This window comes from Triturus cristatus, chromosome 8 (assembly GCF_964204655.1).
Source record: "Triturus cristatus chromosome 8, aTriCri1.1, whole genome shotgun sequence".
Lineage (NCBI taxonomy): Eukaryota > Metazoa > Chordata > Amphibia > Caudata > Salamandridae > Triturus > Triturus cristatus.
In genome coordinates this window covers 274,886,459-274,902,259 of record NC_140591.1, presented here as the reverse complement: position 1 = coordinate 274,902,259, position 15,801 = coordinate 274,886,459, and the positions used below count along the sequence as shown (strand labels likewise).

The following is a 15,801-nucleotide window of genomic DNA, read 5'->3' as shown; positions in this document are numbered from 1 at the left end:
GATCCTGCTCCCCTTCCCAAAACCTCCGAATCCATCCGTATCCCTTCAGAATCACCCAGGTTGAACGGCATGGAGCCGTATGTCGGTGCCAGTCACGGTGTCGGAGGTTGCCCAACCAGCTCCGTGTCATCGAGTATGAGGATCGGGGAGGCATTGCCGGTGGGCGCCAGCGACCCCGAGGACCTCAGCACTGGAGGCAGCGCTGGGTAAGGTCGCTGCAGAGGTGCGTCTGGCGCCGGTCTAGACCCAGGAACGGGTCAAATCGGAGGCCGTGGCAAAGAAGCAGCAGGCGTGGGACCTACGTGGGCTCCTCCATCATCCTAGCCTGCAGGGCCCTAAGGCGCGCCGGCCGGGTCAGGCCACCCAAATATGGCACACAAGGCATCATAGAACTCCTTAAGCAGGGCGGGGGTCACTCCGGACCCGGGAAGACAGGGAAATGCGGAGCCGACCCAGGCACCCACTCCGCAGAGCGGGTCCTCAAACACAGAGGCTCTCTGCCCTGGCATTCAGAGAGCCCGTCGAGTGTCGAATCACTAGGGAAATTCCCTTCCATTGCAGCCATGTCCAGAGATGAACAGCCTCTTGACAAAGGGTCCACAACCTCACCTGCCCTGTGTTGCAGTACCACATGATGGTGATCAGCTGAACTAGCCTTCCCTTGATCGAAGGAAGAAAGGCTTGATCGAAGGAAGAAAGGCTTTCAGAGTCAAGCGAATCGCCTGAGCCCAGACTCTGCAAGAGACCAGAGTCCTCTGATTTCCACCTCTCCCAGATGACCCCCCTACCCCACAAGTGATGTGTTTGTCACTAAAGTGAGCTCTAGTTGGGGAAGGGAGAGGGGTCTGCTAATGACCCATTTGCAGCTCGTCAGCCACCGCTGCAGGTCTTTCACAGTTCCCTTCAAAAACTGAACCATGTCGTAGAGATTCCCCTGATGCTGTACTGTGAGAGGCTAGCTTAGTATATGGTGCTCACTTATGTAAGTGTAGCACCCTGCACTAATCCAGACAACCCTTATGGTGATTTTAGTGGTCTATGACAACCTTAGAAAGCTCTCTAAGTGGTAGCTGTGGAGAGCAGCCTTCAGTCTTAGTCCAGAAGGGGTATAAAGCAGCTTGTTTTACCAGTACTTAATATTATGGTATAGGTTAAGTGAAAAAGAATCACAGTGTAGTTATAAAAATGGGTATTTTATTACAAACACTCACTAACACAATGTATTATCTCCTACCCGGAGATATAAACACAATACACGCAATACTTAGGAAATAGAACATGTAAGTAGCACAAATACATAGTGGTCTCCAGGGGGAGACCAAACCATATACTAAAATAGTGGAATGCGAACCACAACTCAAGTCAAAAATGGACCCAGAAGACTTAGAAGAGCCGAGGACCCAAGGAACCACCCAAGGTGAGCATCTTGGAACCCCACAGAGGTCGTGTGCAGAGTGGGAACGCGACTACGTGCTCAATGTTAGTCAATAGGTAAGTCGCAGTATTACAGAAAAAAGACCCTTGTGGAAGGTTGGAGAGTCACCCCACCCATGGATACCCCAGGAACCATAGCCTAAATATCCTGAACTCATTGCTGGGAGGGATAGGCTCAAAATTGCACCATGCCCAGAACAGCTCCGATGAAAAGGAGTGTCTGAGAGGGAGTCAGGTGTGACTTCGGCACATTGATAGTGAACCCCAGTGAGTGCAGAAGGCTCGCCGAAGCCTGGAGGTGGGAGACTACTACCTGAGGCGAGCCCTCCTTTAACACCCAATCGTTGAGGTAGGGAAAGATTAGATCCCTTACCTCAGGAGATGAGCTGCAAGATCCACCATCACTTTCGTGAACACCTGTGCGGTGCTTGTATGGCCGAAGGAGAGCTGAAAGAGGTCTTGGCCCACTGCGAATCACAGGAAGCGCCTATGGGCAGGATGGACAAGGATGTGGTAATATGTGCCCTGCAAGTCTAACGCTGTCATTCCGTCTACGGGATCCAGGGCAGGCAGACTTTTTGTGAGCATGTTGAATTTCTCCTTTTTCAGGAAGAGATTGAAAAGGTGCAGGTCTAGGATAGAATGAAGGCCTCCGTCCTTCTTGGGAACCAGAAAGTAGTGAGAATAGCAATCATAACTTACTTCTAATGTGGGCACCTTCTCTATGTCTCACTTGGCAAAGAGAGCCAACACTTCCTGACAGAGTAAGGAGAGGTGGTCCTCTGTCAGATGGTCATAAGTGGGTGGCAATGGTAGAGGACCGTGGTCACAAAGGGGAGGGAGTAGCCTCTTTGGATGATTTGCAAAAGCCAATGGTCCAATGTTACTGACCGACAGTGGTGCAGGTGATGGCATATCCTGACCCCCACTGGATGCCCATGATGTTCAGGGGGCAAACTAAAGGTGTTGAGGCTGCTGGGGGTGTGGGGGTTGTGGACTGCCCAGACCTGTGGCAATCTGTCCCACATGGTCAATGGCCCCGTGTCCTAGTCCACGAAAAGGCTGGAAATCCTGTTGGCTGTGGTGGCTGAGAGCTTATGGACACAGTTGGAGCCCCCTTCCTTGGCCAAAGAGCGGCAGAAGGCAGACTGGGGTAGACAAGAGCCCATAGACGAGCCCAAGGACCTGGCTGTAGCTCTGCCGTCCTTAAAGCTCTCCAACGCTGAGTCAACCTGCTCTCCAAAAAGACGAGAGCCATCAAAGGACATGCCCATAAGCGACGCTTGGACATCCCCTGAAAAGCCAGTGGTTCTCCATCAGGCGTGGTGCTGCAAGACCCCCCAACGATGAAATCGCTCTAACCAGCAAGTTAGTCATGTCCAGTCCAGATCGTTTGGAGAATTTAGCTGCGTCCCTCCTGCCATCAATAGCTTGTGAGAGTATGGCTCAGGCCTCCTCCGAAACCATAGACCGCACTTGAACAACCGAATCCTAGATCACATGGGAATATTGGCCCAAAAGGTATGCAGTATTCACCAACTGCAGTGCAAGGCTGGAGGAAGAGAACTTTCTCTTGCATAATGCATTCATCCTCCTGGATTCCCTTTCCGGTGGAGTGGTAGGGAATGTGCCAGGGTTGAGTCTAGAGGTGGCGGCTTGGACCACCAAGCTCTCCAGGGTAGGGTGCTTGGTAAGGAAACTGGGGTCCCCAAAAGTGGGGCAATGGTGGTGGTCTACTGTCCTATGAACAGGACCCCAGGGCAGGGCTTGGATCAGGTCCCCGAGTAGGACGCAGAGTAGTACGTCGGTAAAGGCTTCATTAAAAGGGAATAAAGGTTCGGAAGGGGCCACAGCGAGAGAGAGCCATGATAGGAGCGACCAAGCCAGTGTCAGTTGAGATGTCTAACCTACTGGCCTCCGCCAGTTCCTCATACCAGGGGATGCTGGTATCCATAAGGGTCCTCAGGCCCCCTATTCATCTCCCTCTCCAGGCCAGTCAAAGGAAAAAGGCACTAGCTCCAATCCTAACAGCACGGAGCCGGTTGGAGCCGGATCCGGCATCGGACGATGCTTGTCTGTATCAGAGTCGGAAGTGATCGATGGGATGGTGCTACCATTATGTGTAAGTGCCCTCGGAAATGGCGCCGATGAAGGTTTGTCTAGTCGGCGGCTCCACCCCGGATCCAACATGGAATCTATGGGCCACGACTGGATGGATCCGAGCCTGTGGGACCCGAAGGCCCGCCAGAGGTGATGACCCACCCAAATAGAAGGCTCCTGGCCTCTTAAAATAACTTAAGCTGGGCGGGGGTCACCCCAGCTCCGGTAAAGTCACGTAAGCATAGAGCAGACTCAGGCTCAGTCGTAGAGCGAGACCTAGAATCTTCTACACCAGTTGTTGCTACTGAGGGTGTAGCATCATTTGCCACTGTCATACACAGGCCAGTAGAAACTCTGGACCTTGTTTAGCCCACACAAGAGTTTAAAACAACTTTAGTGATGGAAATACTTGATCCAGCGCGTGCTTCACAGGAGCCCTGGTTACCATTTAATGAGGCCTTGATGAATGTTTTACAGGGTACCTGGGCTAAACCAGGATCTTGTCCTCTAATTAATCAACAATTTGCAAGTAGAAATTGTCCGGCCCAAGGGGAATCAGGATTTTTTGCTACAATATCCAACTTGAGAAAGTCTAATCGTTCAGGCTTCAACAAGTCTAACTAATCCCAATGCATTTCCTACTGCCCTCCTCATAGGGAGTCTAAAAAGATGGAGGCTTAGGTCAAAATGGTAGTTTCTTAACCTAGTTTGGCTTTAAGGTCAGTGAATACTTCCTGTCTTTTAGGGAGTTATTCCCATGCTTTATGGGATAGAGAGGCTTATGTTTTAGATTCAGTCCCAGAGGATACTCGAAAGATCTTGTAGGGTTTGGTAGCAGATGGACAGGATGTAGCAAAAGTTTCAATAAAATCTGCTCTGGATACCACAAACTGTTTAAGTAGAGCATTGGGTACCAGTGTGGGGATAAGATGGCATGCTTGGATCATCTCAGCTGGTTGATCTACAGACCTTCAACATTCTTTGATGGACATGCCATTTGATGGTATGGGGTTGTTTGGGGGGAAAAAGCAGATACAGACCTAGAGAGATTTAAAGACTGCAAAGCCACAGCCTCCTCTTTACGTTTGGCACCTCTGGCTCATTAGCTATCACAGCAGCGTTCCTTTCGAGGTTTTTGAAGAGCATATCTTCAGAGACGACGACGGTTCATGCCTCCAGTGCAACAGACCCCCCAGGCTTTTAGGAGACGTGGTCATGGAGCAGACAGAAAATGTACAACCACTCAAATGCCACGAACGACCCAAAATCCGGCCCCCCCTTCTGCAGCATACCCACAGCCTTGTTAAGTTGAGCTTGCTGCCGCACGATCTGCCAGTTGGGGCTTGCATCACCTATAACCTACCGGCATAGAAGAGCATAACGTCAGATCAATAGGTGCTCCCAGTCGTGGCGAAAGGATATTCCCCACCTTTTCAGTCATTCCCTTAGGACATTTCTCCACCTCCACATCATCTGTCGGAGGACCATTTGTCTATTCTACAAGAAGTTCAGGCTCTCTTGGCAAAGGAGGAGATAGAGAGGGTCCTAGTTTCAGAGATGGGGACTGGTTGTTACTCCCGCTATTTTCTAATACCTTAAAGGCAGATTCACCTTAAGCAGTTGTCAACCATCTCCAGATAACGGCCGACCCATTGACATTGTTGGGTTTTAACATTAATATGCCGATTCCTTCGCAGAGGCTACTTTTCATTGGGGCTACCCTGGATATGGTGTTTCGAGGTATAGCCCAAGACATTTGGGCTATAATCCCACTGTTTCAGCCTTCAGCCTGGGTATCAGTGAGAGTTACTCTGAGACCTCTAGGTCTCTTGGCCGCCTGTATCCTACTTGTGGACCATGCCAGGTGGCACATGCGGTCTCTGCAGTGAAATTTGAAGTCTCAGTGGGCTCAACAGCAAGGAAATCTGTCACAATTCATTCAGGTGTCAGAGGAGTCTGCAAAAGATCTGCAGTGGTGGCTACTCAACCACAATTGGACCTGCGGCCGACACCTCTCCTACCCTACTCAGAGCCGATTGTTGTGATGGGTGCATTGTTACTGGACTGAGGAGGTAAACTTTGGAAGGTGGAGACCGGAGGACTCTGGTCTCAGGCGGAAGCTCAACTTAATTCAAATCTGTTGGTGTTTTGAGCAATCTGTTTGGCTTTGCTTCCAATGATCAAGGGGGAGCGAGTGCCAGTACTCACGGATAATATGACCGCCAAGTGGTATGGCAAAAAACAGGGCAGAGTAGGGTTGTGGGCTCTGTGCTTGGAAGCTCTTCGTATTTGGAAGTTGCAGAGTGATCAGGGCATATCTCGGATCGTCCAAAATCTGGTGGGATCTTTAAATGTAAGAGCAGACAAACTCAGCCAGCAATACCTAGCGGATCACGAATGACATTTATACTCAAGGGTGGTACAGGGTATCTTCCACTGATGGGAAAAGCTGTGGCTCTATCTATGCACCACTGCAGAGAACGTGCAGTGTCTGGGATTTTGGGCGTTGAAGTACCCAAGTCAGACCTACCTACGGGACTCCATCAGCCTGATTTGGGACTCCTATATGCCTATCCACCTCTACTGCTACTGCCCAGAGTGCTCAAGAAGATCAAGAGGGACAGAGCCCAACTCTCCCAAGTGGCTCTGAACTGGGCAAGGACAGTGTGGTACCCAGAACTTCTGGCCATGAGCATCACTCCTCCAATTCAGCTGCCTCTTCTGAAGGATCTTCTGTCACAGCAGCAGGGTCGAGGTCCCCACATAAATCCAAGCACTTTACACCTCCATGTATAGAGATTAAATGGAGGCAGTTGTTGACATATGATCTTCCTCCGGGCATTACTATGGTCTTCCCAAGCAGCAAAACCTGCTTTATAAATAATCTCCTAGAAAAAGAGGAGTAGTAGCTCGACTGGCTGCATCATTCAATACTATTACACAAGGCACGAGTACAATTGACCGGGTACTGTAGAATTAAATGGGAGTAATACTTCTTTGTGCACTTGTTCAAGGCCTGCCACGTCCTTTAGGAAAGGTGAGCAGTAAACAGTAAACTAATGGCAGTAATAAAAGGATCAAACAGTTTCCAAAGCCTGACTGCCGCCAGGGCTAACTATAAAAATTCAATCAAGATAAGGAAGAGATCCTTTAAAACAAACTAGGCAGCAGTAACCAAGAAAGACTATCATCTCTTTTTATACTACAAAGGAGAGCCTTGAGGAGACATGCTTGCGCTCTTGAATGTTATACCTACTTAGACATCATTTACCCATTTTGTGAATCTATATGGTAATGAATCCACTATGATATAGGACATTTACGTTTGCCCTAGACACTTTTGTGACTGAGGGTCCAGGACTAACTTCCTACTATCTACAATTGAGAAGGTAGAATTAGCCATTAGGGAACAGAAGAGGCGTAAGGCTCTAAGTCGCGACCTGGTGCAGATACATTTATCTGGTGCAGACAGATTTTCCTGCCCTAGATACTAACATCTGGGGAATCCTCTGACTAAGTTATTTAACAACATGCTCCAAGTGTGCATCATCCTTCCACCCTGGCAACCGGCCATACAAATCCCAAATATTAAAGAGAGGAATGAATGCCCACAAAAATACTATAGGCTAATCGCTCCCTCCATAATACTGTCTGTAAACTCTTTGGGAACATTTTGGCTTTCATCCTTCAGACCCACTGAGATCCAATACTTTCAACAATTACTACGCTGTCTTTGGGCATTCATTTGCTATAGTGGAACATTAACTCCGCCTGCGTTGAAAAATGACGAAATAGTTTGCTTGGGGGAAATATTGTTTACAGCATTGGTTGATCTCAGAGTTTCACTTGACAAAGCTCAGCATTGGCATTCTATGGAACCAGGTCAACTTTCATCTGCAGTAACTAAAGTTTTCTCCTGTATGCAAATAAGACGTCTGTGTGTGAAGACATACAATTGGAGTCAGGTTATGTGCTTGTGACAAAGGACGATGGGTAGGAGTGCCTTTTGGCACACATCTTATTTAACATATTCATCCACATTATGTTAGAATTTCAGAGGGTGTCTTGAAAAGATGTGGGTACATTTTTATGGCTGGATTTCATTGCGAGCTCTGGAGTTGAGGCAGAATGCAGTGCTAGTTTCACACCGTGCCGGTCAATGGGTCCTAGAGGTGTTAAGACTACATGCACCTCAAACCTTTGGCCTCTCTACATACCACAGAGAACAATAGTGTGAGGCCAATAACATGAGGTCTATCCAGTTGAATAAGCACTATTAGACAGTTTCTGTGATCTACCAGAAGTAATACAGGGAGAGGACTTTGGGTCGGCTCACTTCAAACAGTGCTTTTTGTGGGGCTTTCATGGCTTGACAGTCCTGAATGGACTGTCCATCAAGGCCATGGCATGTGTATCTAAATTGAAAATATGTCTCAAGACTACTCACTTGGTGCTGTATGTGTGGAAATGCATCTTCTTTACATGTTAAATAAAAGTTTGGAGTGTTATTTGCATTGATATTGATCGCTGCACTCGCATGCATGGTCGGGTCATGGCGCACATAGTCTTCGCTGTAGACCATACACCCATACACTGCCGCATACAGAGGAAAAAAATAAGAGGGAATATTAATCGTAATGTAAAGTTTCAATTCTATTAAGGACATGGAGGAGAGGATTAACCCACTCATTCTTCTAACACTGTTAACACACACCCGACGAGACAAGAGGGTTCAATATACATTGGTCATTTAAATTTATGTAACTTATGCATACAATGATTTATTACGGACTTCATATCTTGTTAGACATGGTTAAGTTTATATCTCCACACTATTGGGTGACATCTGATTCTCTGTCACCTGAAAACTGACACCTTACGCTATGGTTTTCTTTTCTCAGGGCCAATTCGAGTAAATAGGAGTAACCTTTGAAGAAGACGGCTGTGTTCACAGGAAGAAAGAGGTAGATAGAGATTCTCCAGGGAATGGATGTGCAGCGTCCTGACTGGATGGACTGTTTTTTGTTTCTTTCCCAAGAAATAATGGGAAATGTGGTTTTATTGTTAAATCTGCATGAAATTAATGCCTGCTGGTGAATAAAAGTAGACAAAGTAAAGCCTGATCCTCTCTTCCGTGTCCTTAATAGAATTAAAACTTTCTGTTACGATAGCTAGGACATTTTTCATTCTTTGCTTAAGAATATTTAGTGCTGTGCAAAAAAATAGGTTTCAAATTATGTTTTTTTTTATAAATATATACATTTTTATCTCATTAGGCTAGTAAACTCAGACAATGCACAGTGCAACCCTTGCTTTGAAAAGATACTACAAAACAAATACAAAATGCAGAGCTTATTCAGTTTCGCAAACAAGGTTAAATTTGCATCTGCATCTAAAGTGGCACGACCGTTTCATTCAGTAATACAAGTCCAGAATGTCTGGTAATTGTGGGTTTACAATGCAAACAAAAAGAACCCACAACTTTTTTATTACGAAAACTACTACATGAAGTTACTCTATATGCCTCCCTTTGGGATCTGAAAAGTCTGTTTATGGTTAAACAATTCAGTGCTAAAATATTAGTAAGCTATTTTAAAGTCATAAATAAACATTTCTAGTGCTAAAAGTCATTGATTTGTCTTACATTAAACTGAACTCCTGATTCACTGAGAAAAGGGTTCCTTCTGTAAAGTCTTTAGGTGAGTTCACTTGCGGTTCATATGATAAAACTTGACGTTTCAGTTTTGGAAAAGCTACAAGAGACTGACCAAAACAAAAACAAAAAACATAGATCAACCTCTCTATAAGGATGAAACCTGTTGCATTCTTTACTGATACTGTGCATAGTTATTAACATAGTTATTAACATATAAAATAAAACAGCTAACATAAAAACATTTTATATTATACAAATTTACTTAATTTCTAAATATAATTAACTTAGAATCCATTTCAAGAGCAAATAAAGGCAAAGCCAATAGGTCTTCCCTTTGCAACCCATTTGTTTTGCCAATGGTTTTTACAGACGTGGACAAACAAAAAATGCTATGACGTATCCGCCTAAATTATTTTTCATCGGGCACAACGTGCATGCATGCGCACACCTACAAAATGACACAAGCATTTCTTTTCCTTTTTATTTCAACAGCAGGCTTGGGTGAAACAAAACAATACAAGGAGGACAAGAAACACAGGGAAGGTAGAAGCTACGCTGGAGGGGAGGGGGGACAGAAACAACAGGGAGGGCTGAGGAAGCAACATGGGCAGGACAGAGGAAACATGGATTACGGGAAGAAGAGAATCACATGGGTCAGAATGAAAGAGGGAACTGTTGTGCGGAAGCACATGGATGAGAAAGCGATGCAGGGGAGAAGCACACAAGGGCGTGCACAACAACAGGAGGGTCAGGGCTGATAAGTACACATTCGAGAGAGCAAATCAGAGCCTGGCAGAGGACAGGAGTTCAGTGCATGAGGGAGACAGCTGAAAAACACATGCAGTTTTGTTGAATGCTTGACCAAAAACACAAAATGAATGCGTTAAAAGTGAGCTGTGGAAGCACGTGTAATAAGACCATTCTCCAAGGGAGGGTCAATCACAAGAAGAGGTAGTAAAACCCACAAAAGCTGATGTATATGAAGTTAGCAAATGAGTGATAAAGCCAACCAATCATAAGCAAAGGACGGGCTTTAAGCCCACTGAAAGCAGGTAATAGGTATTTTTGCTAACATACAGCTTGCATATTCTGGTAGGTGAGACCTAAAAAGAGCATCCAAATATCACTTTAAATTGATGTGATCCATGTAAACAACTGGCCCTCCAGCAGCAGCATGCTGCATGAGCATGCGGATGCCCAGAATTGATTCCCATCACTGGCATGCAAATATAGTAGTCAATGTGGTAAACAGTGCACATTGCGATACACAGCAGAACAAAACAAACTACTTTGCTTAAAAAATAGGATGCTGTGACATGTACAGGTCACCCACTTCATCTGAATTCTTCCTAATGTGTGACTCTTCAGGGACAGAGTACAAATTAATTTTATACTCTAAACTAGAGTAAGCTGACTCAGGTTGTTTAATATAATGTTAACGATAAAGGATGCTATGGCTGCCTTAGATGCCGTAGAATGGGCTATGATTCTGTGAAATATTTACCAAATACTAAACAATAAAAGACAACATATGATGTGGCCTAACAGATAGGGCGGCCGGCCTCGAATCTACGGAACCGGGTTCGTGGCTCGCCAACGACGCTAAACATCCTGTGATAATTACTTAATCTCCATGTGCCTAACAAAAATGAATGTGTCCGTCATGTAAAGTGCTCGGATACCGTCGGGTAGAGTTTGCGCTACATAAAACTCCCCCCAAAAAATGAATAAACTAAACCACAAAGAGATGCAACAAACTCACAAATAGAGTTTTGTGTTCAAACCATAAGTAGCTGCCAAGATTATCTAAAATTCTCATTTCCCTCAAAGTACACATTTTAGACTTTTCTGATGCATATTTTGTTAATGCATGTAAAGCACGGAGGGAGGGTTTTCTCTGAACCAAATGGAAAAAAAACATGTGGCTCATATTCAATGCAAACCTCTCTTTTATCCCATATTACTGCAGCAGTAAAGAACAGTAATTCCTGAATTCCTGGCTGCCAATCTGGACTTTTGAAGGAAAATGCCACTTACCCAGTATGCATCTGTGCTTGGCATGTAGAGCTGTAGATTCACATGCGTTGCATAGCCTGCCATCTCGTGTTGGGTCCGGATGTTTGCACTTTGTTTTTCTTCGAAGAAGTCTTTTCCAGTCACGAGGTAGGTGACTCCTCCTTTTGTTGATAGTACGCATGGGCATCAACTCCATTGTTAGATTGTTTTCCCGCAGAGGGTGATAATGGAGTTAGTAAGAGTAGTAGAAAGAGAAGTCCATGTATATATGTATCTAAGTAAGATGTCACTGCAACAGGTATAGGTACCCGGGGAGGCGGGTGGGTGCATGTGAATCTACTGCTCTACATGTCAAGAACAGATGCATACTGGGTAAGTAGCATTTTCCGTTTGAGGCATGTGAGCTGTAGATCACATGCTTTGCATAGACTATACAGCAGTGATCTCCCAAAGTGGTGGCTAACCTGTAGCTGTTGCAGCCGTTTGAAATAGTCTACGTAAAACTGCTTGGCCCACACTAGCTTGCTGTCTTGCTAACACATTTACACAATAGTGTTTTGTGAATGTGTGTGGTGTAGACCACGTTGCGGCTTTGCAAATGTAATCTATGGGTATATTTCCTAAAAATGCCATAGAAGCCCCTAGTTTGTGTGTGGAGTGCGCTCTATGGGGAATTGTCAATGTTCGTTTTGCTTTTGCATAGCATGTTTGAATGCACTTGACTATCCACCATGCAATACATGATTTTGACAAGGGATTGCCTTTATGTGATGGAGCAAAAGCCACAAATAGTTGTCTCGTATTACGTAAAGGTTTTGTCCTTTCTATGTAGTAGAGTAATGGTCTTTTCACATCTAAGGTGTGAGGAGCACGTTCTGTCACAGAATCTGGTTGAAGGAAGAACACAGGCAACTCAACTGATTGGTTGATATGACAGGCAGAAATTACCTTTGGTAGAAATTTAGGGTTGGTCCGAAGAACCACTTTGTTTTGGTGTAGTTGTAAAAATGTTTTTTCTATGGTTAGTGCCTGAAGCTCACCCACTCTTCTCAGTGATGTAATAGCTATGAGGAAAGCTACCTTCCAGGTGAGAAATTACAGCTCACATCTGTGCAGTGGCTCCAAAGGTGGACCCATCAGTCTGGTGAGGATAATGTTGAGATTCCACACTGGAGCAGGTGGAAGTCTTGGGGGGGAATGACCCTTTTAAGTCCCTCCATAAATGCTTTAATGACAGGCACTCTGAAGAGAGACAAATGTCCATTCTGAAGGTATGCAGCTATTGCAGCAAGATGTAAGCGTATGGATGTGTACGCTAAGTTTGAAAGCTGTAGATGTAATAAATAGCATATAATGTTTTGAACTGAAGCATCAAGCTGGTTGATTTGATTGGTATTACAGTATATGACAAACCCCTTCCACTTTGCTACACGGCAAGCTCTTGTGGTAGGACGTCTAGCCCCTTTGATAATGTTCATGCAGTCTGGCGTGAGATTGAGGTAGCCAAAGTCTAAGACTTCAGGTAGCAGATCGCAAGGTTGAGATGACTGAGATCTGGATGTCTTACCTCTCCATCGCTCTGCGTGAGGAGATAGGGTGTAAGATGTAGTTTTTGGCGAGGAACAACTGAGAGCTCCAACAGGGTGGTGAACCAGGGTTGATGGGCCCATATGGGAGCAACTAGGATTAGTGTCAGGAATGCCTGTCTGAGTTTCCGAACCACTGATTGAATGAGTGGGAGAGGCAGAAAAGCATAGGCAAATATCCCTGACCAATTCATCCATAGTGAATTGCCTCTGGACAATGGGTGTGGATACCTGGATGCGAAGGTTGGGCATTATGTGTTTAGGTGTGTGGCGAACAGATCTATGTTTGGGAAGCCCCACATCTGAAAGAATGGGAGGAGAACTTGAGGGTGGAGTTCCCACTCGTGGATCTGTTGTCTTTGGCAACTGAGCAGATCTGCAATTTGACTGTTTACTCCTGGAATGTGTTCTGTGAGGAGAAACATTTTGTGACATATAGCCCACCTCCAGATGGTCTGTGCTAGTGTGACAGCTGGAGAGTGTGTGTACCCCCTGTTTCTGTATGTAGTACATTGCTGTCATGTTGTCTGTACGTATCAGGACTGCTTTGCTTACTAGATACATTTGAAATGCTTTAAGCACTAGGAAAATCGCTAGCAGCTATAGATGATTTATGTGAAGCTGCTTTTACTGCAAGCTCCACATGCCCTGAATTGTGTACGTTTGGAGATGAGCTCCCCAACCAGTGAGTGATGCGTCTGCTGTTAGCACTATCTGTGGAACCGGGTCGATGAAGTGCCGCCTTTTGAAAGGTTTCTTGGATTCCACCACTGCAGAGAGTGATGGGTGCAGCCATCCACCAACACTAGATCTGATAACAGACCCTGAGCCTGGTTCCACTGATGTGCTAAGCATTCCTGAAGGGGACGCATTTGAAGTCTTGTGCAGGAGACTATTAGGATGCAAGACGCCATCATCCCTAGTAACTGCATGAACACTCGGACTGGCAATGAGTGTTGAGGCTGAAATTGAGAGAGTAGAGTCTGCATATTGCGGATTCTGGCCGGATTGGGGTAGGCCAGTGCCTTTTGTGTATCTATAGTGGCTCCCAAATACGCTTGCCTGTTGGATGGTTTGAGATGGGACTTGGACAGATTTACTGTGAATCCAAGATTGTGGAGCAACTGCACAGTTTTGTGAGTGTGACGTAGACAGCTTTGTTGCGAGCTGGCTTTTATAAGCCGGTCGTCTAGGTATGGGAAGACGTGAATAAGTTATCTTCGTAAATGAGCTGCGACTACTGCCAGGCATTTGGTGAAAACCCTGGGTGCGGTGGTTACTCTGAATGGGAGCACCTTTAATTGATAGTGCTGGTGCGCTACCATGAACAAGTTATCTTCGTAATGAGCTGCGACTACTGCCAGGCATTTGGTGAAAACCCTGGGTGAAAACCCTGGGTGCGGTGGTTACTCCGAATTGGAGCACCTTTAATTGATAGTGCTGGTGCGCTACCATGCACCTGAGGTATTTGCGGTGAGCAGGGTGTATTGGGATATGGAAATAGGCGTCCTTTAAGTGCAGAGTGGACAGAAAGTCACCTTGCTGAAGGAGCGGGAGCACTTGTTGGAGTGTCACCATATGAAAGTGGTCCGACTGAATGTATAGATTTAGTTATCTGAGGTCTAGTATAGGCCTGAGAGAGCCGTCCTTCTTGGGAATTAAGAAGTACAGAGAGTATACACCGGCCTCTTGATATTGTAATGGGACTGGTTCTATAGCTCCTTTTCCTAACAGAGAGAGAATTCTTGCTTGAGAAGGTCGAGATGTTCTTGTGACATTGCGCGTGATCATGGAAGATTGTTTGGGGGAGTGTCTGTAAGTTCCAGGCAGTAACCATATTAGATAATTTGTAGTAGCCATTTGTCTGAGGTGATTGTATTCCAGAAAGGTAGAAATTGGGAGAGACGTCCTCCGACAGGAGTGGAATGATCGGGTGTAGCGGAAGGAAGTCACTGTTTGTTGTTTGCGGGGGAAGTGCGTGTTGAGTTGTCTCTGCCTCTTCCCTTACCTTTGTTACCTCTAAATCCACCTCTAAAATAGCCTCTTGATGAGGGCGATTGATTGTTGCCTTTGTAAGAGGAAGAGGAGGGATTCTCTGTGGAAATATTTTTTGAACCACCCCTGTAAAAGGAGTGACGAAAGGATCCCCTATTTGAAGGTAATTGTAAAGCCCCCATAGACTTGGCGACCTCAGTGTCCTCCCTCACTTTTTCTAGCGAAGTGTCCACTGTTGGGCCGAAAAGATGTTCTTTGTCAAATGGTTGGTTGAGGATAGAGGCTTTAACCTCCGGTTTGAATCCTGAAATTCTCAATCAAGCATGCCTGCGTAGCAGTACGCTGGTGTTCAATGCGTGGGCTGCTGTGTCTGCTGCGTCAAAGGCTCACCTGATGGAGGTATTGGTGATTAATTTACCCTCCTGAATAAGGTAATTAGCCTTTGATTTGTGTTCACCAGGCAGGAACTGCATTAGTTTCTCTAGCTCATCGTAATGAGCCCTGTCATAGCGAGCTAACAAAGCTTGCACGTTAGCAATGTGCCAATGATTGGCCGTTTGCGACGCTACCCTTTTGTCCGAGGCAGGAGGACGAGCCTCACCTGTAGTCTGTGAGTTAGCTCTCTTGCGAGCACTGGACATTAAAAGAGTCTAAAGGCAGCTGACCTTTGATATAAGCGGGGTCAGTAGGTGCTGGCTTACTTTTTCTCCACCCTGGGTGCAATAATTCTTTCCCTCACAGGATCTCTAAAGATCTCATCTGTATGCTTAAGCATCCCTTTGAGAATTGGTAGTGTGTGAGTAGCTCTCTGAGAGGAACGTGGGGTTTTGAAAAGGAAATCCTCTTCTAGGGCTGCATTATGTAGCTCCACCCCATGATAATGAGTAACCCAACCTATGTAACGATATATCTGTAAGAGACATTAGTTAGTGATAAAGTCCTTACCTTATAATATCCCCAGGCATCGGACTGGATCCGGAAAGTTTTCATCAGCAGTACCCCTGCGCATCGGTA

The 15,801-nt window shown here is 45.7% G+C and overlaps 1 protein-coding gene across 2 annotated transcripts in view; it reads right to left on the bottom strand.

Moving 5' to 3' along the window:
* Nucleotides 1–15,801, bottom strand: part of CUL5 (cullin 5) — a 677,835-nt gene that overhangs the window by 60,747 nt on the left and 601,287 nt on the right. For both annotated transcript variants that reach the window (XM_085621507.1, XM_085621508.1), the window contains one exon: nt 9,179–9,297. In XM_085621507.1, the coding sequence (XP_085477633.1) occupies nt 9,179–9,297 (119 nt within the window). The remainder of the gene's footprint in view (nt 1–9,178; nt 9,298–15,801) is intronic.